This window comes from Lissotriton vulgaris, chromosome 6, assembly GCF_964263255.1.
Source record: "Lissotriton vulgaris chromosome 6, aLisVul1.2, whole genome shotgun sequence".
Taxonomy (NCBI): domain Eukaryota; kingdom Metazoa; phylum Chordata; class Amphibia; order Caudata; family Salamandridae; genus Lissotriton; species Lissotriton vulgaris.
This window is the reverse complement of record NC_141694.1, coordinates 995,008,651-995,026,352: the sequence shown is the minus strand read 5'-3', so window position 1 is coordinate 995,026,352 and position 17,702 is coordinate 995,008,651. Positions and strand designations below refer to the sequence as shown.

Here is a 17,702-nt window from a genome sequence, read left to right as displayed (position 1 = left end):
TCTGGACTTTACCCAACGGGTGCAGCAACAAAGATGATCCTTCATGTCGATCAAACGTGTCCTCAGAGATCAGGAATGAAGTACTCAATGCTATTCCCTGCCCGTCACCGGGTTGAGACGGAGGGGCTAGTGTGGTTTTTCGACCATCCAGAGGCAGCTGCTGACTGGATTGAGAGCAGGAGTGCGAGGAGTCCGGCCGACCGAGGTGGGGGTGGAACTGACAATAGCCAGCCGGCCTGATAAGAAGCCTCTCCAGGGGCTGGGCTCGTACTTTTGGTGATGTGTGGGGGTGTGGGAGGATGGGGTGGCTTTGGGTATCTTTGCCGTTTGGTAAGTGGACATACATGGACTTGTGTTAAGTGATTAAGATGGGTTTACAGTAGCTGTGCTGGGCTGGGCTGGGTGGGGGCGGACTAAATCTACCCCCCCCCCCCCTCTGGGATTTCTCTTTCTCTTTTGAACATTTTTCTAGGGCAACAGGCACTCTGTAAGTTTTTCATGGGCAGTTCTGAGCCCAGAGGGCAGGGCAGCGGGTTGGGCGGGAGTGTTTTATTTTTGGTTTGCCGTTTTGATTGCATCAGCAACTGCTATCAATACAATGATTGGGGGAGTGGTAGTAAACACAGTGAATTACGATATATCTGAGTATGGCACCAGTGGGGGACGGTGGGTTGAATTGTTGAGTTGGAATGTTAATGGGCTGGGGGACAAAATCAATCGTAGTGTTGTTCTTCAATGTTTTAAGCACCACACCCCTGATATCGTTCAACTGCAAGAAACCCATTTAGATGGGAATGCATGCAGGGCACTGCACAGAGGGGGTTATTTCTTACTGGCTCATGCAGGCTTCACCTCAGGTTCCCGGGGGTTGGTATACTGATGAAAAAGGCCTTTCTCCTTGTAGTGCAGAGTACTTGGTCGGATGCTAGAGGACGATATGTTGGAATCTTGGGCATGTGGGAGGGCCATCCTGTTACCTTCCTTTCGGTTTATGTACCCCCGGGCCTTCAGGCAACCTCGTTCAGGGACTTGGGTACGCTGCTGTTGGAGATCCGAGAGGGCCTATTGGTGTTGGGGATTTGAATTTGGTGGTTTCAGGGGACCTGGACCGGCACCCTCCGCGGGCTCTCACTCACTCGCACAGCTGGCTGCCAGACTTTCTGGAATCCCTGGGGTTGGTGGATGTATGGAGGGTCTTTCACCCCGACGCTTCCCAATATACCTTCCAACCTGGGGCACACAGGAGTCTATCCAGAATCGATTACTTTCTGGTACCGGCATCCAGAACTGCCCACGTCTGGGAGATACACCATCAGGCTAGGGGCATCTCAGATCACTCACCGGTGTGGCTCCAGGTGACGCTCGGTTACCAACAAGTGGGGAGAGTTGCCTCCATCAATCCATGGTATCTTCACAATCCTCATATTCGCCTAGAGCTCCTTAAAGCCATTGATAACTATTATCATGAGAATGAGGCTCGGTGGATTTCCCGCAGGTGTTTTGGGAGACATTTAAGACAGTGATATGGGGCCAGGCCCTTTCCTTAATTTCTGGGAAAAAGAAGTAACAACGCAAAGAGTTGACAGCGCTGGAGGTGGAGGTGGGGAAACTGGAAGCAGACCTAAATATAGCAGTCACACCTGACAAGCTCCACATTCTCAAACTCAAACAGCAGGACTACAGGGCGCTAGCGACTGACCAGGCAAAAGCCATAGGAAGAGCGGTTCAGGGACGACTGTACGAGGTGGGTGACAAGGCTGGGAAACTCTTGGCCTGGTTGGAAAAGAAAGAGTGGGCAAGCAGGCTAGTACCTGAACTTCGAGGGCAAGAGGGTACTTCCCTGTTGGATCCGCAAGCAATTGCGGACTGTTTCGCGGACCATTACCTGTCGGTCTATACTTTGGCAGCCCCCTACTCCATAGAGGACTCCCGCCAGGTGCTCACGGATATAACTTTGCCCAAGCTGTCGGAGGTCGATCATGACTTCATGGACAGTGACATGTCCGACGACGAAATAGCGGCAGCCATAACGTCGCTCAAACCTGGTAAAGCCACTGGCCCTAACGGGCTACGGATTGAGTTGTACAGGCTCAAACCACATAAGTTAGCACCATATCTGAGGGCCATGTATGAGGACGCGAGGCAAGCGGGAATCTTGCCCATAGACCAACGTACTGCCACAATCGTTACTATTCACAAAGAAGGGAAACTCAAGACGGAATGTGGTTCCTACCGACCCATATCCCTGTTGAACTCCGAGCTCAAGATCCTGGCTAAGCTTCTTGATACCCGACTCTTGACGGCGATTGGGTCTTTGGTCCACCCGGATCAATCAGGATTCATAACGCACCCTAACAGGGTGCTGAACTTGCGCAGAGTTCATGGGGTTCTGGGCAGGGCAGCTGCTATATCGGAGCTGGTGGTTATAGTTTAGTTTCTTTAGACGCGGCCTTTGACACCATTGAATGGCCCCATCTTTGGGCGGTGTTGGAGAAATTTGGATTTTGCCCCAAATACATACAATGGGTGCAGTTACTGCATGCCCAACCTATGGCCCAGGTGGTGGTCAATAACAAGAAGTCGGCTGCCTTTGAACTGGGCCGAGGGACCCGTCAGGGCTGCCCCCTTTCTCCGTTGCTGTTTGACCTGGCATTGGAGCCCTGGCAGCGTGGATACGTCATGACCTGATGAAAATGGGTATGCGTTGGTCTTCAGACTGGGAAGAACGGATTTCTCTCTATGCGGATGACAACCTTAAATACTTGTCCTCCCCAAGGAGATCTCTGAATGTGGTCTTGGGTATCTTCACGATCTTTGGACGGTACTCCGGCTACTCCATAAACTGGAGCAAATCCGTCCTGTTTGTGGTGGCTGGTGAGCCCCTGATTCTGCCGTGTGGGTGCCCACTACAAATTTGTATCGAAGGGTTTACATACCTGGGGATCTTCCTTTCTTTAGATCCCTCTCTTCGATATTCCCGCAACCTCCAGACTCCGCTGCTTCAGCTGCGCATAGATATTGCCAGGTGGAAGGCACTCCCCCCTCTCTGCTAGGTAAGGGTGCCCTTTTTAAGATGATGTCCCTACCCCGATTCCTGTATGCCCTTCAGAATTCCATGGATCCGAGAGGCCGAGAGCCTCCAACGGGATCTGTTGTGGAACGGCAAGCCTCGCATTGCTCTCAGCAAACTTTCCCTCAATTGATATGATGGAGGCATTAGCCTCCCAGACATAGAATTGTTTTATTGAGCGTCCCATCTGTCCTCCATCAACCACTGCACCTATGACCATCCTTGTGACCCTGGATATAACATGGAAAGGTGGCTCCTCTCTGGGGAGACCTATAGTAGAGCCCTTTATTCTAGGCCCCGGCGCCATCTACTCACAGGCCTCACTAAACATTCAGTACACGTATGGCATGTGGTTACCAATCGCCTAGGCTGGAGAGGGAAGCTGATGTTAGCGACACCGCTATGGGACTCCGAGAAACTGGGTGACCTATGGAAGAGTACGGGAATTGACAAATGGGATCTCATTGGTATTGCGTACATAAGGGACTTGTGGGACAAATCTGATATTAAGTCTTTTGCAGCGTTACAGCAACAATATAGCTTGGCTGATTCAGAACACTTCCGATACGCACATCACAACACGCACTTCGCACACACTTACAGCCCGGGACCACGCTGCCGGAATCATCCCTACTGGAAGATAGGGTGCTGGATGGTCATCTCCCGGACAGTACCATTTCTTTGATATATAAAAAACTGGTCAACAACATCTCTGATCCTCTCCTGGCTCTCCAAGAGAAGTGGACCAGGGATGGCATAGAAATGGATGACGAGGAATGGCAGGAGGCAGTCTCTTCTCCCAGAGTTGTAGCGATACCCGCTCGTCTCCGCCTCATCCTGTTAAAACTCCTCCACTGTATATATGTAACCGGGCCCCAATGGGTACGAAGGAAAAGAGTAGAAGAGGGGACCTGCCAGGGGGCTGTGGTCAGCTGGGAACTTTTTTTATATACTTTGGGAATGTCCACAGATTCAACCCTATTTGCGTAATATTCACGACATTATCAATACTGTTCTGTCTGCGCAGCTCCGGGTGGAGACCCATAGGTGTCTCCTAAACATTTGGGAACTGACTGACTTAAAGGTATGCTTGACGCAGTCGGGGACTTTGGGGCTAATGCTGGCTAAGAGGAATATTGCCCAGCGATGGGGGGCGTCGGTTCCACCCACAGCACAGGAGTGGGGAAAAGACATGGATTGGGCGATGTTGAGAGAAAAGACTGTATATGTGTCACGTGGATGTCCCAAAAAATGGCCTCCCGTGTGGGGCTTGTTGAACTCTTATCGTGGAGATATTTGTCAACCCCATCTAACACCTGCAAGTGATGATCCCCCGTCGCCCTATACCTTCCACAATGTATGATTGTATCTTGTGATATTGCCTGCTGTACCACTGATGCCTACTGATCTGCTCCTTCTGTGCTACCATGCTATCGCTGATGTTTGTTTTTTCCTAATAAAAAATGTTTTTAAAAAAACAAACCTTTCAGCTATGATGTCACTCGCTTGTAATTGTCGTCCTCCGCATTTCTCAATCATTTTTTCTTCAAAGTACTATTGAGTAATTATGGTCCATGGAGAACCAGAATCAGCCATGAGTTCTAATTCTGCTCCTAACACTTGTACCACACATTTTGGTGACCCTTGATTGGCATCTACACTTTTATTGACAATGGATACAATAACACCCTTCTCACATTCAGGAAATTGTTGGTTCACACAACAATTATCCTCTTTCTTGGATTAAGATATGCTTGAAACCGAACCCCTTGTGTGTGTAAAATGTCTTCTATTGTCCCTACACACATTACAAAAATGACCAAGTCTTCCACATTTCCTGCACTCTCTGTTAATGGCAGGACAACCCATGAACGATGCTAAATGAGTTCTGCTACCACACTTATAGCATGAATTTTGACTTCCATAAGTATTGTTGCGTCTGAAAGAATTGCTATTATAATATCTACTTGCAACAGATTTGGGTTGTGTAGCTTCACTCTTGTGTTCAACTTTGTTTTTTACAGCACAAACTTCTACTCCTGTCTTAACCACATTCTGTCTTATTGTTTGCACCCATTTCTCTGATTGCTCTAACCCTTTGGCTGTAGTTACAGCTTCAGATAGTTTTGGATCACCCATAATCCAAAGTTTTTCTTGTATTTTTTTTTTCCTTACATGCACAATAATCTGATCTCTAATCATTTCATCTGCCATTACACCAAAATTACAATGCATACATAATGATCCCAAAGCTGTTAAAAATTCATCAAACAATTCTTCTTGTGCCCTTGAATAAAATTTAAATCTGTTCAGTGCAATGCTAGTCGTAGGTTTGAACCTCTTCTTTAACATCGCTTCAGTATAAACGTTTATATTTTCTTCACCAATTTGTGGTATCCCTTGTGGTAATGCTCTAAACACTACCTGTCCTTCTGACCCTAAACAGTGTAAGAAAATTCTCTTCTTCCTCTCTGCTCCCATACGTTCATCATCGATTGCCTTCATACATGTTATGAATTCTTCCTTCCACCTTATCCAAGGTATGGGTAGATCACCTTTATTTTGCAAAAATTTTGCTGGCGGGTCAAATTGCATTGTGAATTACTTATAACTTTTTTTTAAACACAATCCCAAGCTTCTTTTTTTCTTTAGTGCAATTTCTTTTTTAAATTAATATCAAACTGTCATAGGGACTTCTCTTGCTTTTCACCTTTAATATATGGATTCAGTTATTGTCACCCTTTAAAAATATCCAATTTGCTTAAAATCCTTTCCTAAATGATAAATAAAACACTCAACCCAATTAGAAGTACTTGTCAATATAAGCGCTAAACTGTTAAACTGTAGAAGTACTCACCAACATAGATTTTTTTAAACTTTTCCGCACTTGTTACCGTTTCCTATGCGTTTTTTTTTGTTGCTGTGGTAACTACAAAATGGCCGCCACGTTGCGTTGCACGTATTCAGGCTTGCGTCTTGATGTCAGGGATGACGCGCCTGTTACGTGTTTGTTGATTCTTTTCCGAATTTGGAAGACTCCTCTTCTTCCCAACGCGTCAATGCTTGGTTACGTGTTGCATCTTGGATACTGCGTTGCAGCATTCCACGCTGATCAGCACACACCGGTAATTGTTTATTTTCAAACTTTCTTCATGGATCCTTTTCATTTAATTTCCAAGTGCTTTTCTTTACTTCAATGCGACCGGGTGGTGTTCCTGTCAATCCAGCTCGCTTCTCTCATAGTAACACTTTCTCCTTTTTAAATCCAACAATGCTTCTTTTAAAATAAAATAAAAAAATCCTTTTCTTGAGTTCTGAAAACACTCTGTGCCCGTGCTGTAGTGATGACAGAAGTGCTTCTTTATCTCATCGCCATTATAAGACGAGATAAAGAAGCACTTATTTACTTAACAGATGATTTATTTGGTTCAGCACGGCAATATACATCTCCCCAGCTGTGGCTCCAGATGCAACTGAAGCCCAACTGTAATCTCCCACAGAACCTCTATACAGAACATGGAACCATAGTGAAAATAAACAGAGCACATGCCATGCAAGGCAAAACATGAACAGACATTATAAGTGTTTAGCCATGCAACAGTTGATGTTGCACCAAGCATATTGTGCAGCATAATCAAATACTTATAAGAAACCAAAGGCGAGACCTATTGGCTCTGCCAATGCTTGTTTGATTTTTGGCAAAAGCATATGGTCTTTTTTTTTCATCTCCTCTGTGTAGGACTCAGTAGCATTCCTCTAATCTCTGCTAAAATCTGCTTACAGCTAGCCTTAGGAAACCATTACACCAGGGCAGAAACTGCACTAACTAACTCACTTATTAGCTAACTAACTAAATGAATTTACCATCCAAATGAGAGATGTGCTGTTCCTTTGGGCAGGTTTCTTGTTTATCTACCTCACTCATTCGAGTTAAACATTTTATCTGCCTTGTAGCTCTGTCCATTGGAGTCTATTGTTAAGGAGTCTAGTCTTAAGGGTTCATAGCCATCTTTCTAATCTTATGCCGAGGTGTAACGCTGGTGAGTGGGCCAGGACTGTTTAAAATTTGTAACCCTTGCTACCAACCTGTATTTCTTAAGTTCACTCCACAGAAATCACCACTTTCCTACTATCAAAATAATTCCTCGGATTTCGAGCACCCTATTGGATGGGGATTAATGCAGAGGAAACATTTCTGGCAAATAAAATATGGCGCAAGTGAAGACAAAAAAATGGGAGGACCGTCAAATGCTCTTCTTAGATTTTTCTACTCCGGTATATGCACTATTTTTAGAATGGAAGTACATTCTGCATTTTGATCTGGCTGTTTTGTAATGAACTGCCCACAAAAGATAGTAATTTTCTCTCAGAGTTAGAGTTATTAAATGGGGAAACACATCATCCATAAGCTTAAGTTGTTACAGCAGCCCATAAAGCACAAGCAGGGATAGGCACATGCCTTATGAAAATTAGCATTTTCTAAAGGCAAATGAAATTGCCCAACCATAACCTTTGTATGTAGGTTATACTCTGGAACAGCCTGAATTAAAAAGGTAGACTTTGGAGCTCTCTTCCACTTTATCTTATGATCTACTGTTTAAAGTACAGTCAGTCAGTCAGTCAAAAATCTTTATTCGGCTTGATGACAGCCATAAAAGAGCAGATAAAACAATATTTTAGCAGTAATACACATAATAGGATTTCAACCGACTCAAATAATACGCAGGAATTCATTTACCAACAACAGTACAAGGTTGAACTGCAGCGGAGTTATACTTATAAACCATAAGACAAGTAAATTCATTGTTTAAAAGAAGTAAATGACATAATGCAGAATGACACTTTCTAATGTTTAAAAATCTTAATAATGGTTTTAAAAAGATGCGCTTAGGATTAGAATATGAAAGTAAGTAAGTAATATGTTTATTGTACAGTTAATTAAAACCTTTACAAAAGTTGGCCTTCTCTTATAAACAGCAAAACATCAATTTAAAAGGCTGATAGCCACAGTTAAGAAAACACATTAAAATTACAGAAGAAATCCACTCCCCCCCGTCTTGGTGACGCATAGTCCTGTTTCTTCATTTTTGTTTGCGGAGATTAGCAGCAGTTCATGAGATAGAGTTACCCCCCTTGTCAGAGTCTTGGCTACAGAATGAGGGCAGGCAAATACGTGCAAGTTTAAAGTGCATAGTGCTGCATCAACATTAATTGCTTTGTACAACAATGTCCGAAGGTTAGCCTGTTGATGGTTTTCCTTGAGGCTTGAGTGTGCAAAAATGCTTAATGCTTTGTTCGCAAAGCGCTGTTACGGTTGTTACGCAAAGGGTTAACAGGCCAGCTCCATCCCAGTTTCAGTGCAACTTCTCTGATGATCTGGCGGTATCTGTTTCAATCGGAGATCAGCAACAGTTAAAATTTTTACCAGGCAGCAGCTTAGTTGAATATCTTCACCAGAAAAGCTTGCAAGCACTGCACGACCGTATTTGTTTCTTGTTAAGGATAGGTCCAAGAAGTGACTGGCGCTCCTGCATCAGTTCATGCAGATGGTAATAGGCCTAGCAGGAGTTACAGAAACTTCTCTTTGGTGGTTTTGGAGAAGTTAGAAAGGAGGTATGCTTGAGGAGTCACTTTACTGTAGGATTGTACAGTGAGCCAGCCATGTGTCTGTTCTGTCAAGACCGCTTTGTCTTGTTAGATAGATTCTTTTTTGACAATGTTATTTACAATTTGTTTGAAGCTTGCCATGGTCCTGGACGATGCCCAGTGTTGCCGTAACCCAAGCTGGTCTAATGCAGTATCCAAGAAATGCCTAGTTGGGCATGTTTCAGAGGCTTCTACTTTCCCACCACAAGTAGGAGTTTAAGGTTTCTGGCTGCCCTTTTTTGATGTTCTACCAGGTTTTTACGAAAGCTCCTTTTCGGGCCAGCTCTTGTCAATGCATCCCAAATTCAAGCCTCATTTGCGCTGGCGATGTATATCCCCAGGCAACCCGTATATTATTCTCATTGCTCTTGCAATGGTACCATTCAATGTTTCCGCATCTCTCCCTCTCAGGGCTTCACTTCCATAGGTGAATGATGGAATAAGTTTAGCCTGTATCACGCTGATCAGAGGGAGAAGGCTTGGCCCCGCGGTCATATTTTTCAGGTTTCTTAATGCCACCGCTGTCGTTAGTCCCCCCTGTTTTATGGCCTCGCATTGTGCTTTATAATTGCCTTTGTTGTCAATCATAACCCCCAGGTATTTGTAATCTTGTACAACTTCCAGCTTGACTTTTGCCACGTACCAGTTGCGCTTTGTTTTTATTTTCCGGTAATTTACGCACATGGCTTTACTTTTATCTTGATTAATTCTTAGTCTGTTGGTCTCCAAATATTGAGATGTGATGTCAAGCAAGCGTTGTAGTCCTATAGGTGTCCGGCTGATGAGTACCAGGTCATCTGCGTTTAGGAGATTAGATAGCTGACGGCCTCCTAGCTTCAGGGCATGCAAGTTGCTTTCATTGAGTTGGACTGAAAGCTCGGCCATGAAAAGATTAAAAAGTATAGGGGCAACTGCACAGCCTTTTTTTAATTCTGAGGTTGTGTTTATCTTCTTCGTTAGATGGTCTCCTGCCCCCAACTTTACTTAACCCAGGTGTTACTATGCAAAAGGATTAGTTGTTTTAGAAGCAATGGTGGAATAATTAGCCTTTTGAGTTTTTGCCACAGAATATTTCTGTTTATGTGGTCAAACACCGAGCTATAATCGATGAAGCAGATGAACAATACAGCATCTATCAATAATGAGAGGGCGGAGATGTTAGTGGCAGTGCCCATGTCTCTACAGAATCTGGTTTGGGTGTAACGTATTGCTTTGATTTCTGTGGCCCATGTAGTTAATTCTTGGAGGAGTACACCGGCATAGTATTTGGCTTCATTATCCAGAAGAGCTACCAACCGGCAGCTCTTTGGGTCGCTCCTGTTGCCTTTTTTGTAGATGGGAGAGATTATCGAGCCCCTCCATGATGATGGTACTGTTGACGTTTGCAGAATTGTGTCAATGATCGGCGTTAGAACTGAAGCCAAAAATTCTGGATCTTGTTTGAAAAGTATGGCCAGTCTAAGAACCTTTTGGGGCAATGTGGGGAGGGTTTTGGAGGGAGTTTTTAAAGTTAAGATTAACCTTAATCTGTCACTAGTTGTTTTCGGTATTGAGAACAACCTTATAAACGAATTCCCCAACAAATTGACTGGTTTACTCCTCTGCATGATAATAGCAGCCGTAGAGAGATCTGTAGGCTGTGGAAAGATCCTGAACCTCCGCAATATGAGACCTGGTTGAGAGCAGTATTGAGCATGGCGAGATTGGACCAAGGGGAAGGGAGTACCTGGACAACGTTAACCACCTGGGGCACAGAAATGAGGCTAGTCTATGTACGCGCGGTCCAATGATTACACCAAGCCTCGCACAAATGAAGCTGGCCTGGTCGGCCTAAAAGCGAATGCAAGAGCATGGACCCAGGGCATCCAGTTTGGAGGTGGGACTCCTATGCAAAATTGCAGATGCTTAAGGTGAAATGAGGACAAAAAATAATAAAAAAAAAAAAAAAAAAGTATGGCCGGGATCCCGTTAGGGCCAGGATCTCTCTCACGTCTGCCTTTCAAGATTCTTTTACGAACTTGAGTGTTCGTGATGGTGAAGTCCTGTCCCAGTTCTGCTTTGAAGTTTAACTGTGATGATTGAGATTCCAGAGTGGTCGCAGGGTTGATAAAGCCAATTTGGGGAGTCAGGGCTTTGTTAAAGTGTGATTCTAAGTAAGTTATCCATGCTTCTTCTGTGACGTTGGAATTAATACACTGGCCTTGCGGGTTAGGCAGAGTGTTAATCTTTTTCCAAAAGTGTGCGCTATTGTTGTTTTTTGATATCATGCTGAAGTCTGGCCCAAAGAGATTCTTCGGCATCCTTTTTATTTTGCCAGATTCGTTTTTTGTGGGTGGCTTTTAGCTGCCACACTCCTTGCAATGCCGTTGGTTCCTTCTTCAGCCTCTGTAGTGTGTAGTTTATCTGTGCTTTTAACTTTTTTAGTTCCACATTATTCCATCAGTTGGAGCTTGACCGTTGGTTTCGGGGGTGAGTTGTTCTATTTCGAGAGCGTCCCTTTGTATCCCCATAGCTGTTCCGTAGGGCTTTTGTAAATGCCTCCCAGCCTCCTATTGTATCAGGGTTAGCCCCTTCCACTTCTTCCAAGAGTTGTTTTGCAAAGGAAAGGAGGCCTTTGGGGTCTTTGGTACTACATTTTACTATTTTCTCGTTATTGGTGAATTCTTAGCAGAGTGTATTTGCTGGGGGCAATTTGCGTGTGAATGGCTCTTCTACCGTGATTTCCTGGGGTAGATGATCACTAAAATCCACGCTCCCAATACAGTAGTCTTTTATTTTTGAGAACATGCAGCGAGAGCAGAAGGTATAATCAATTGTGGTCCCTGTTATTGTGTTGTTAAATGTTGCTGTCTGTGGGCAATCTCCGGGAAATCTACCATTTAATGCACAAGAGCCAGTTGTTGAAGAAATGGCAGTAGATTTTTCGAGGTTTTTGTTGATATTCCCTCGTTGTTGTCTTGAGGTATTTCCTCCCAAGCGAATGGATCCTCTTCTGGATAAATGTAATCTGCTCGTTTACTAAGCATGTTTAGATTAAAATCCCCTGTGATTATCCAACTAGTTGCTTTCTCTTCTGTTATTATTTTCACTAGTTCTTCCTTCAATTGTTGACTCCCTCTGGTTTTATCACGTGGGTGCAGATAAAGATTTACGAGTATTATGAACTCTTTGTTTGTTTTCCCCTGTAAGGTGATTCAAATTGCTTGCATTACGTTGGGTGGGGATAAGTTATATGGCAGCGATTCTGCTGCTTAGATGCTACTTAAGGAGTTGTATGTCGCTACGCCTCCCTTGTTGTGGCCAAATTTGGAGGTTCGTATTGACGGTAGATAGAGCAAGTTGAAACCGTGCAGGGCAGTTGGTACTCCTCTCTGTGTTTCTTGGAGCAAAATTATGTAGAATTTCTGCAGATAAGTTTGTAGTTCTGGATCCGAGGTCTTATCTCCCAGGCCATTGATGTTCCAGGAACAGATTTTCAAGGAGTTCTTACTTGAGGATGCATTGAGCTTGGAGTGTCAAGGTCTTTCAGGTTTGTTATATATTGTCCTCGAAACCCTGCTCCACTCTAATGTGGCCTCGCTTCTAGCAGAGTGAGCCCTTTGGGCATTACGTTCTCCAATCTCCCTGTACTCAGTGCTATTGCTGTGTTCCCCTCGTAGTACTGAGAATAATCGTGGGCTAGGTTGTCCAGAGCTAGGGTGTTCTTCTTAGCTCTAAGGGGTCAGGATACTTTGGTTTTGCAAGTGGTCGAAGGTTGATACCCCATGCGTTGAATCTAGTTTGTTCCTTTAGGACTCTCTCGGCTAGGTCTGGTGTAGCCCAGACTGTTTTTGTTGACTCTGTTCCAGGTCGATCAGGTGATTCTTTAAACTCAACTGACTCCAGGTTGGTGGTTTTTATATTCTTTAGGCCATAGATAGACCTTAGTAGTCGCAGTATGTTGCCCCTGTTAAGTGTATCGACCCGTCCCTTTGATATATATTCCGGGTGAAACAAGATTGTTGTTGTTGCGCTTGAGAGCACTGTTTGTTGGTCCAAGGTATTCTTTGTGGCTTTTGGGACCTCTGTTAACGATGATAGCTCCCGTGATGGTTTTGTCAGGCCCTAGAGGCTGTTGTTGTGATTATCTCTGCCCCTGTGCATATGCTTCTCTGCGGGGCTATTTGGTTACCTGCTGAATCCATAGGATCTCTTGTAGATGAAGTTGCTATACCTTGTGTTGCCTTATCGAGTGCACAATCTGTTATTGTTGTAATCGATGGTTCCCCTGTCGAGCGCCATCTTCTGTTCTCCAGTTTCTGGTCCGGACTGAAAGTTATGGATTTATTGAGAGATATTCACTCTATCTTGTCTAGTGCTTTTTCCTTGATTGGCCTCTTATTTCTTTCCCGGCCTGGGTCTGTTGCCTCTTCCTCCCTACTAGAGGAATCTTGTTGGTTGTCCAATGGTGCATTCAGGGGGCTATGAATTCCATCCCTGCTGTGTGATAGAGCCTGCGTTGGGTTTTTATTTTGCCCCGTCCTCCTTTGTTTTCTCTGCTCTTTGGAGGATAACTGAACGCTATCGGTGAGAGCCTATTTTTCCGGGAGTTTTCTGGATTGAGGGGTGTTGCTTGTTGGGGGTACTATGGCTCCTTGGCTCAGTGAGCTGATGTTTGTCCCTGTTGCAATTTGCTGGGCCTGTGCCTGGGGTCCTGGGTTTTTGCTTAGATTTATTGTTACTTGCTCGCCGTTGCTGGTGTGAGCCAAGCCCAAAGCTGGTTTAACTGGCACTGTCTTCCTTATGTCAGAGAGGAGGCTATCCATTGCTGATGGTAATGTGGCTAGCTTGTCCACAATTGTTATGCAGGTGCAGCTAGCCTGGGTAATTTGTGTCTCTGACTGAGCCCTCTTGATCAGATTGTTAAGGTCTGCCTGCTTATCGTCTATATTAGCAACGAAAATGGAAAGCGAGTTGAGCACTGACAACTGCAGGTCCATCTTGTCTGATTGGTATTGCATTTCATTCACTGACATTTGCATTGTGTGCAGCAGGGTGGACCATTTCCAATTCTGATGTGGCTTTCTAAATCATTTATATATAAACAGAATAGGAAAGGGGCGAGTACACATCCCTGTCGGACCCCACAGTCCACCTTTATAAGTCGAGTAAGCTCGCCAGTAGCTCTGTAGGGTATTCTACCTGTGACACCATCATGCATTGCAGCTAAAAAGTGGACGATTGAAGGATTAATGCTCATAAGGAGCATTTTTTCCCACAATTTGCCCCTCTGCACCCAGTCAAAGGCGGATGTCAGGTCCATAAATCCCAGGTATAGGGACCCTGATTTAGCCATGGTATATTTGCCGATGACCAGGTGCAGGTTCAGGCACTGTTCCACAGTGCCCAAGCCCTTCCTAAAGCCATACTGGACAGTGGAGAACTTCCCATTTTCTGTAACCCAAGTCTCCAATCTCTCCAGTATTACTTGTCCCATAATCTTGCAAGTGCTGTTGATTAAAGAAACTGGTCGATAGCATTTTGGATCAGATCTATCACCCTTTTTGAATATGGGAACTATTGTAACTGATCTCCATGACTTTGGTGGGCCCTGAGCTGCATAACAACTTAATATATTTGTTAATAACGGGTGCCACAAGCGGGTATTTGCTAAAAATAAGTCAGCGGATATGTCATTCGGCCGAGGGGCCTTGTTCTTTACAGTCTTGGAGAGTGCCCTATTTACCTCATCTTGATTTGGGGGTTCCAAAGGGCATACCACATGTTGGAGGTGGGCAGCACAATGTTTCTCAGTGCTGTTACTATAGAGGCCGGTAAAGTGTTTTACCCATGATTCGGGCATAATTGTTGCATCAATCTGGCCATTTTTTGTGTCACCAAAGTACTCATCATTAACAGTTTTCCAAAAAAGTTTGGAATCTTTACTCTGTGATGCCAAATGTAATTTGCCCCATGCTTATTGCCTAATTTCCTTCTTGCGTTTCTCCAATGCGCATTTATAATCCGTGAGCGCCTGTCTCACTCCCACCAAAACTCGTGGTTTGATTTTTAGGCTCTTGATTAGTTTATTATGTAGTTGGGAGCATTCCCTGTCAAACCACCTTTTATTTTTCTGTGAGCTATTCAACTGTTTTTTAGTTAAGAGTGCCTTTGTCGTCTCAGTTATTGCATTATACGATCTGGTTAAAGTACAACTATACTCCCTCTTCGGGTTTGCTTGCTATTCCTGTTCCTAGTTGTTATATTTGTGTATCAAATCGTCCACCACAAAAGTTACCTGTCATCATCATTAGTGTCAAGTGGCTTTGCCAGGTAATAAGGTTCATAGTCCATCACAAACCTTTTGTTACAACCACAAATGTGACACATTATGGAAACACTCACCTGCAAATGTCATCTTCACTGGCTATTTGCATCACAAAAAGTGTGATATGAAGAGTGCCACGAGGGACCATTGCCTTAGAAAGTCGATCTTCCTTCTTTACCAAAGCGTCCTGGATCATTTCAATGTCTTTAATGATCTGTAGTTAAAAATTAAAGGGTGAGCACTTGCAAAAAACAGCTGCACCTAGAGTCAGAAAAGCAACCAGAAGCCAATGGATAAGAAGAGTAAGCACTATTTTTACAACAGCGATATTTACAGCTTAAATAATCAATGTTTGGTCATTCATTTATGTCTTCTGTTACCAATTCACTTGGTCAGAGGTCGGACTGTTGGGAAAGAAAAGGCCAGAAGGGAGCCTTCTCAGTCTACACAAGGATCTAGAACATTATACCCACAGACATCAAATAGCACCACCCTCCTTCAGTTCAGCAATTAAAGACACAACTTTCACAGAACACCATCCACTCATGTGTTAGGCACCTCTGACTATGCCTCACTGTCAATGTTCTAAAACTGTGCATAGGGCTCTTATCTCGTTTAGCACTCAGTTGCTTCCCATACATACATACAAAAACATCTAATTCCTATGGTTCCTATTATACATTAACCCTACTTACTTTTGGTTTTTAACAATCAAGTGCTTTGCTGTCACAGTTAAGGATAGTGGACTAGTAGCCTCCTGGCTGTGCCCAAATAGAGCAAGTTACACACCTTCACTTACACTCTCCTAGGTTGATACTCTATCTATGGCCTCCTCTACTTTTGAGGTTCTCCTGGCACCAGACTGGATCCGGAAATATGTATTCAATAGAGCCTGCTCACGGCTAGATCCCCCCCCCCCCCCCCACCCCCCACTGAACTTCGCAGAGGTTTCGTCCTGCCACCAGAAATGATGACAAAGTGCAATATTTGGGCATGACTCATGCAACCTGAAGTCAGTTTTCAAAGGTATTGTTTGTGCCCTTACACATAGAAACAGATAGATCTGAAAACAATGTTCTGAATGGGGAGTAGGGGGGTTAGTGAGGAGTCTACAATGAGATAGAGTATCCAGCAGTAAGAGCATTACCAAAGGATACTTGAAATTGCAGATTCCTCTTAAGATAATAAAGCAATACCTTCCAAAATGTTCTGTGTCTGAGGAGTGGACTTTGCACCAGAAAGTCCTGCAAGACTAAACCAACAAAATGGCCGTCCTTGTGGACCTGACTGACAATACAATAGTGCCTGGTGATGGTGTGCACTGACATTTCTGTAGAGGTCTGGCAGATGTCAGGCCTTGGAAATCACTATGCATTGCCGCAGCAGCCGCTTTGGCACTGGTGGAATGAATCCAAAGGCCCTCAAGAGACTTTTTCTTGTCCAAGGCATAGCCCATTTTGACACAGAGGACAATCCATCTCAATAAGGTTATTTCTGAACTGCCCTTCCTTCTTTCACCCAGCAAATTCAACAAAAAGTTGGTTGTCTTCCCATGGTCACCTACTCATGTTAGTCCAAAGCGTATAGAAACTAAGAGCTGCCTTTGGATCAAACAGATGAAGCCTCTCCCCATTTTTCCAGGGTGGGGTGGACAGTAGAAAATAGGAAGCTTGATGGACTGCCCTACATGACAGAGCATTACCACTTTCGGAATAAAGGAAGCCCAAGACCGGAGTACCAACATGTCATGGAAGAATGTGGCATGCAGCAGCAGATGCTCTAACAGGACCTGCTGCCCCCTGATGATGTGTGCAGAAGAGATGGCTATGAGGAAAACAATCTTTAAGGGGTAAGCCACTTCAAACAACAAATGTGCATGCTTTCAAAGGGTGTGCATATGAAGAATGTAAAGACTAAATTATGATGCCTCTTCGACTTCATATACAGGGCTGGTGGAAATGCATACGTAACCCCTTCCAAAATTAACATTAGAAACAGTAACTAAAACAAGGAAGGCTGATTAAGTAGATGCAAAAAGATCCAAAGAGCCAACTACTAACCTTCACAGGCAGCCCCAGCAAAGCCATGTCAGGCGAAAGATGGAACAAACAGAAGTACATTAGAAAGCTGAGCTTGAAGGGGATCGATCTGTCATCCTTGCAATAGGCCACACACTTTGTACAGTGTCCAGAACGCGCCGAATTAGTGACAAGTGAAGGACAGCCAAAATCACATCCACCACTTCCGCAGGAAGGTCAAAACTGCTCAGCTGGTTCCCCTCAATCTTCATACATGGAGGAGCTTCAGAACAATAACCCTGCCCTGTAGCTGGAACACCAGTTCCTTCCACTAAGGTATCCAGTGCAGAGGGCAGATGCACAGACTTTGAATGCTAGATTCTGTAAGCCTAGTCCGGGGATATCAGGATGAGCTGAATCGTGTCCCATTTGACCTTCTTCAGAACTCAGGGAAGCAGCAGCAGAGGCAGAAGCATATAAAGGACACTGGAGTTCCATGGAAGGCGGAACACGTCTCCCAAGGACCCCAGAGGTAGAAAGGCTGGACACTGAGCGGTCTCGGTGGTAGCAAACGGACTAACTCAACAAACTTCCATGAGTGTATATGCTTCAAACCATCTCCAGATACAGAAGCCACTAGATTGACATCTGCTAAGCTTAT

At 44.4% G+C, this 17,702-nt stretch overlaps 1 protein-coding gene across 1 annotated transcript in view; it reads right to left on the bottom strand.

Annotated features, from left to right (window-relative positions):
* Positions 1-17,702, bottom strand: part of AKAP7 (A-kinase anchoring protein 7) — a 1,654,018-nt gene that overhangs the window by 1,047,160 nt on the left and 589,156 nt on the right. Inside the window, exon 4 of the mRNA XM_086927038.1 lies at positions 15,101-15,237. Coding sequence (XP_086783164.1) covers positions 15,101-15,237 — 137 coding nt within the window. The remainder of the gene's footprint in view (positions 1-15,100; positions 15,238-17,702) is intronic.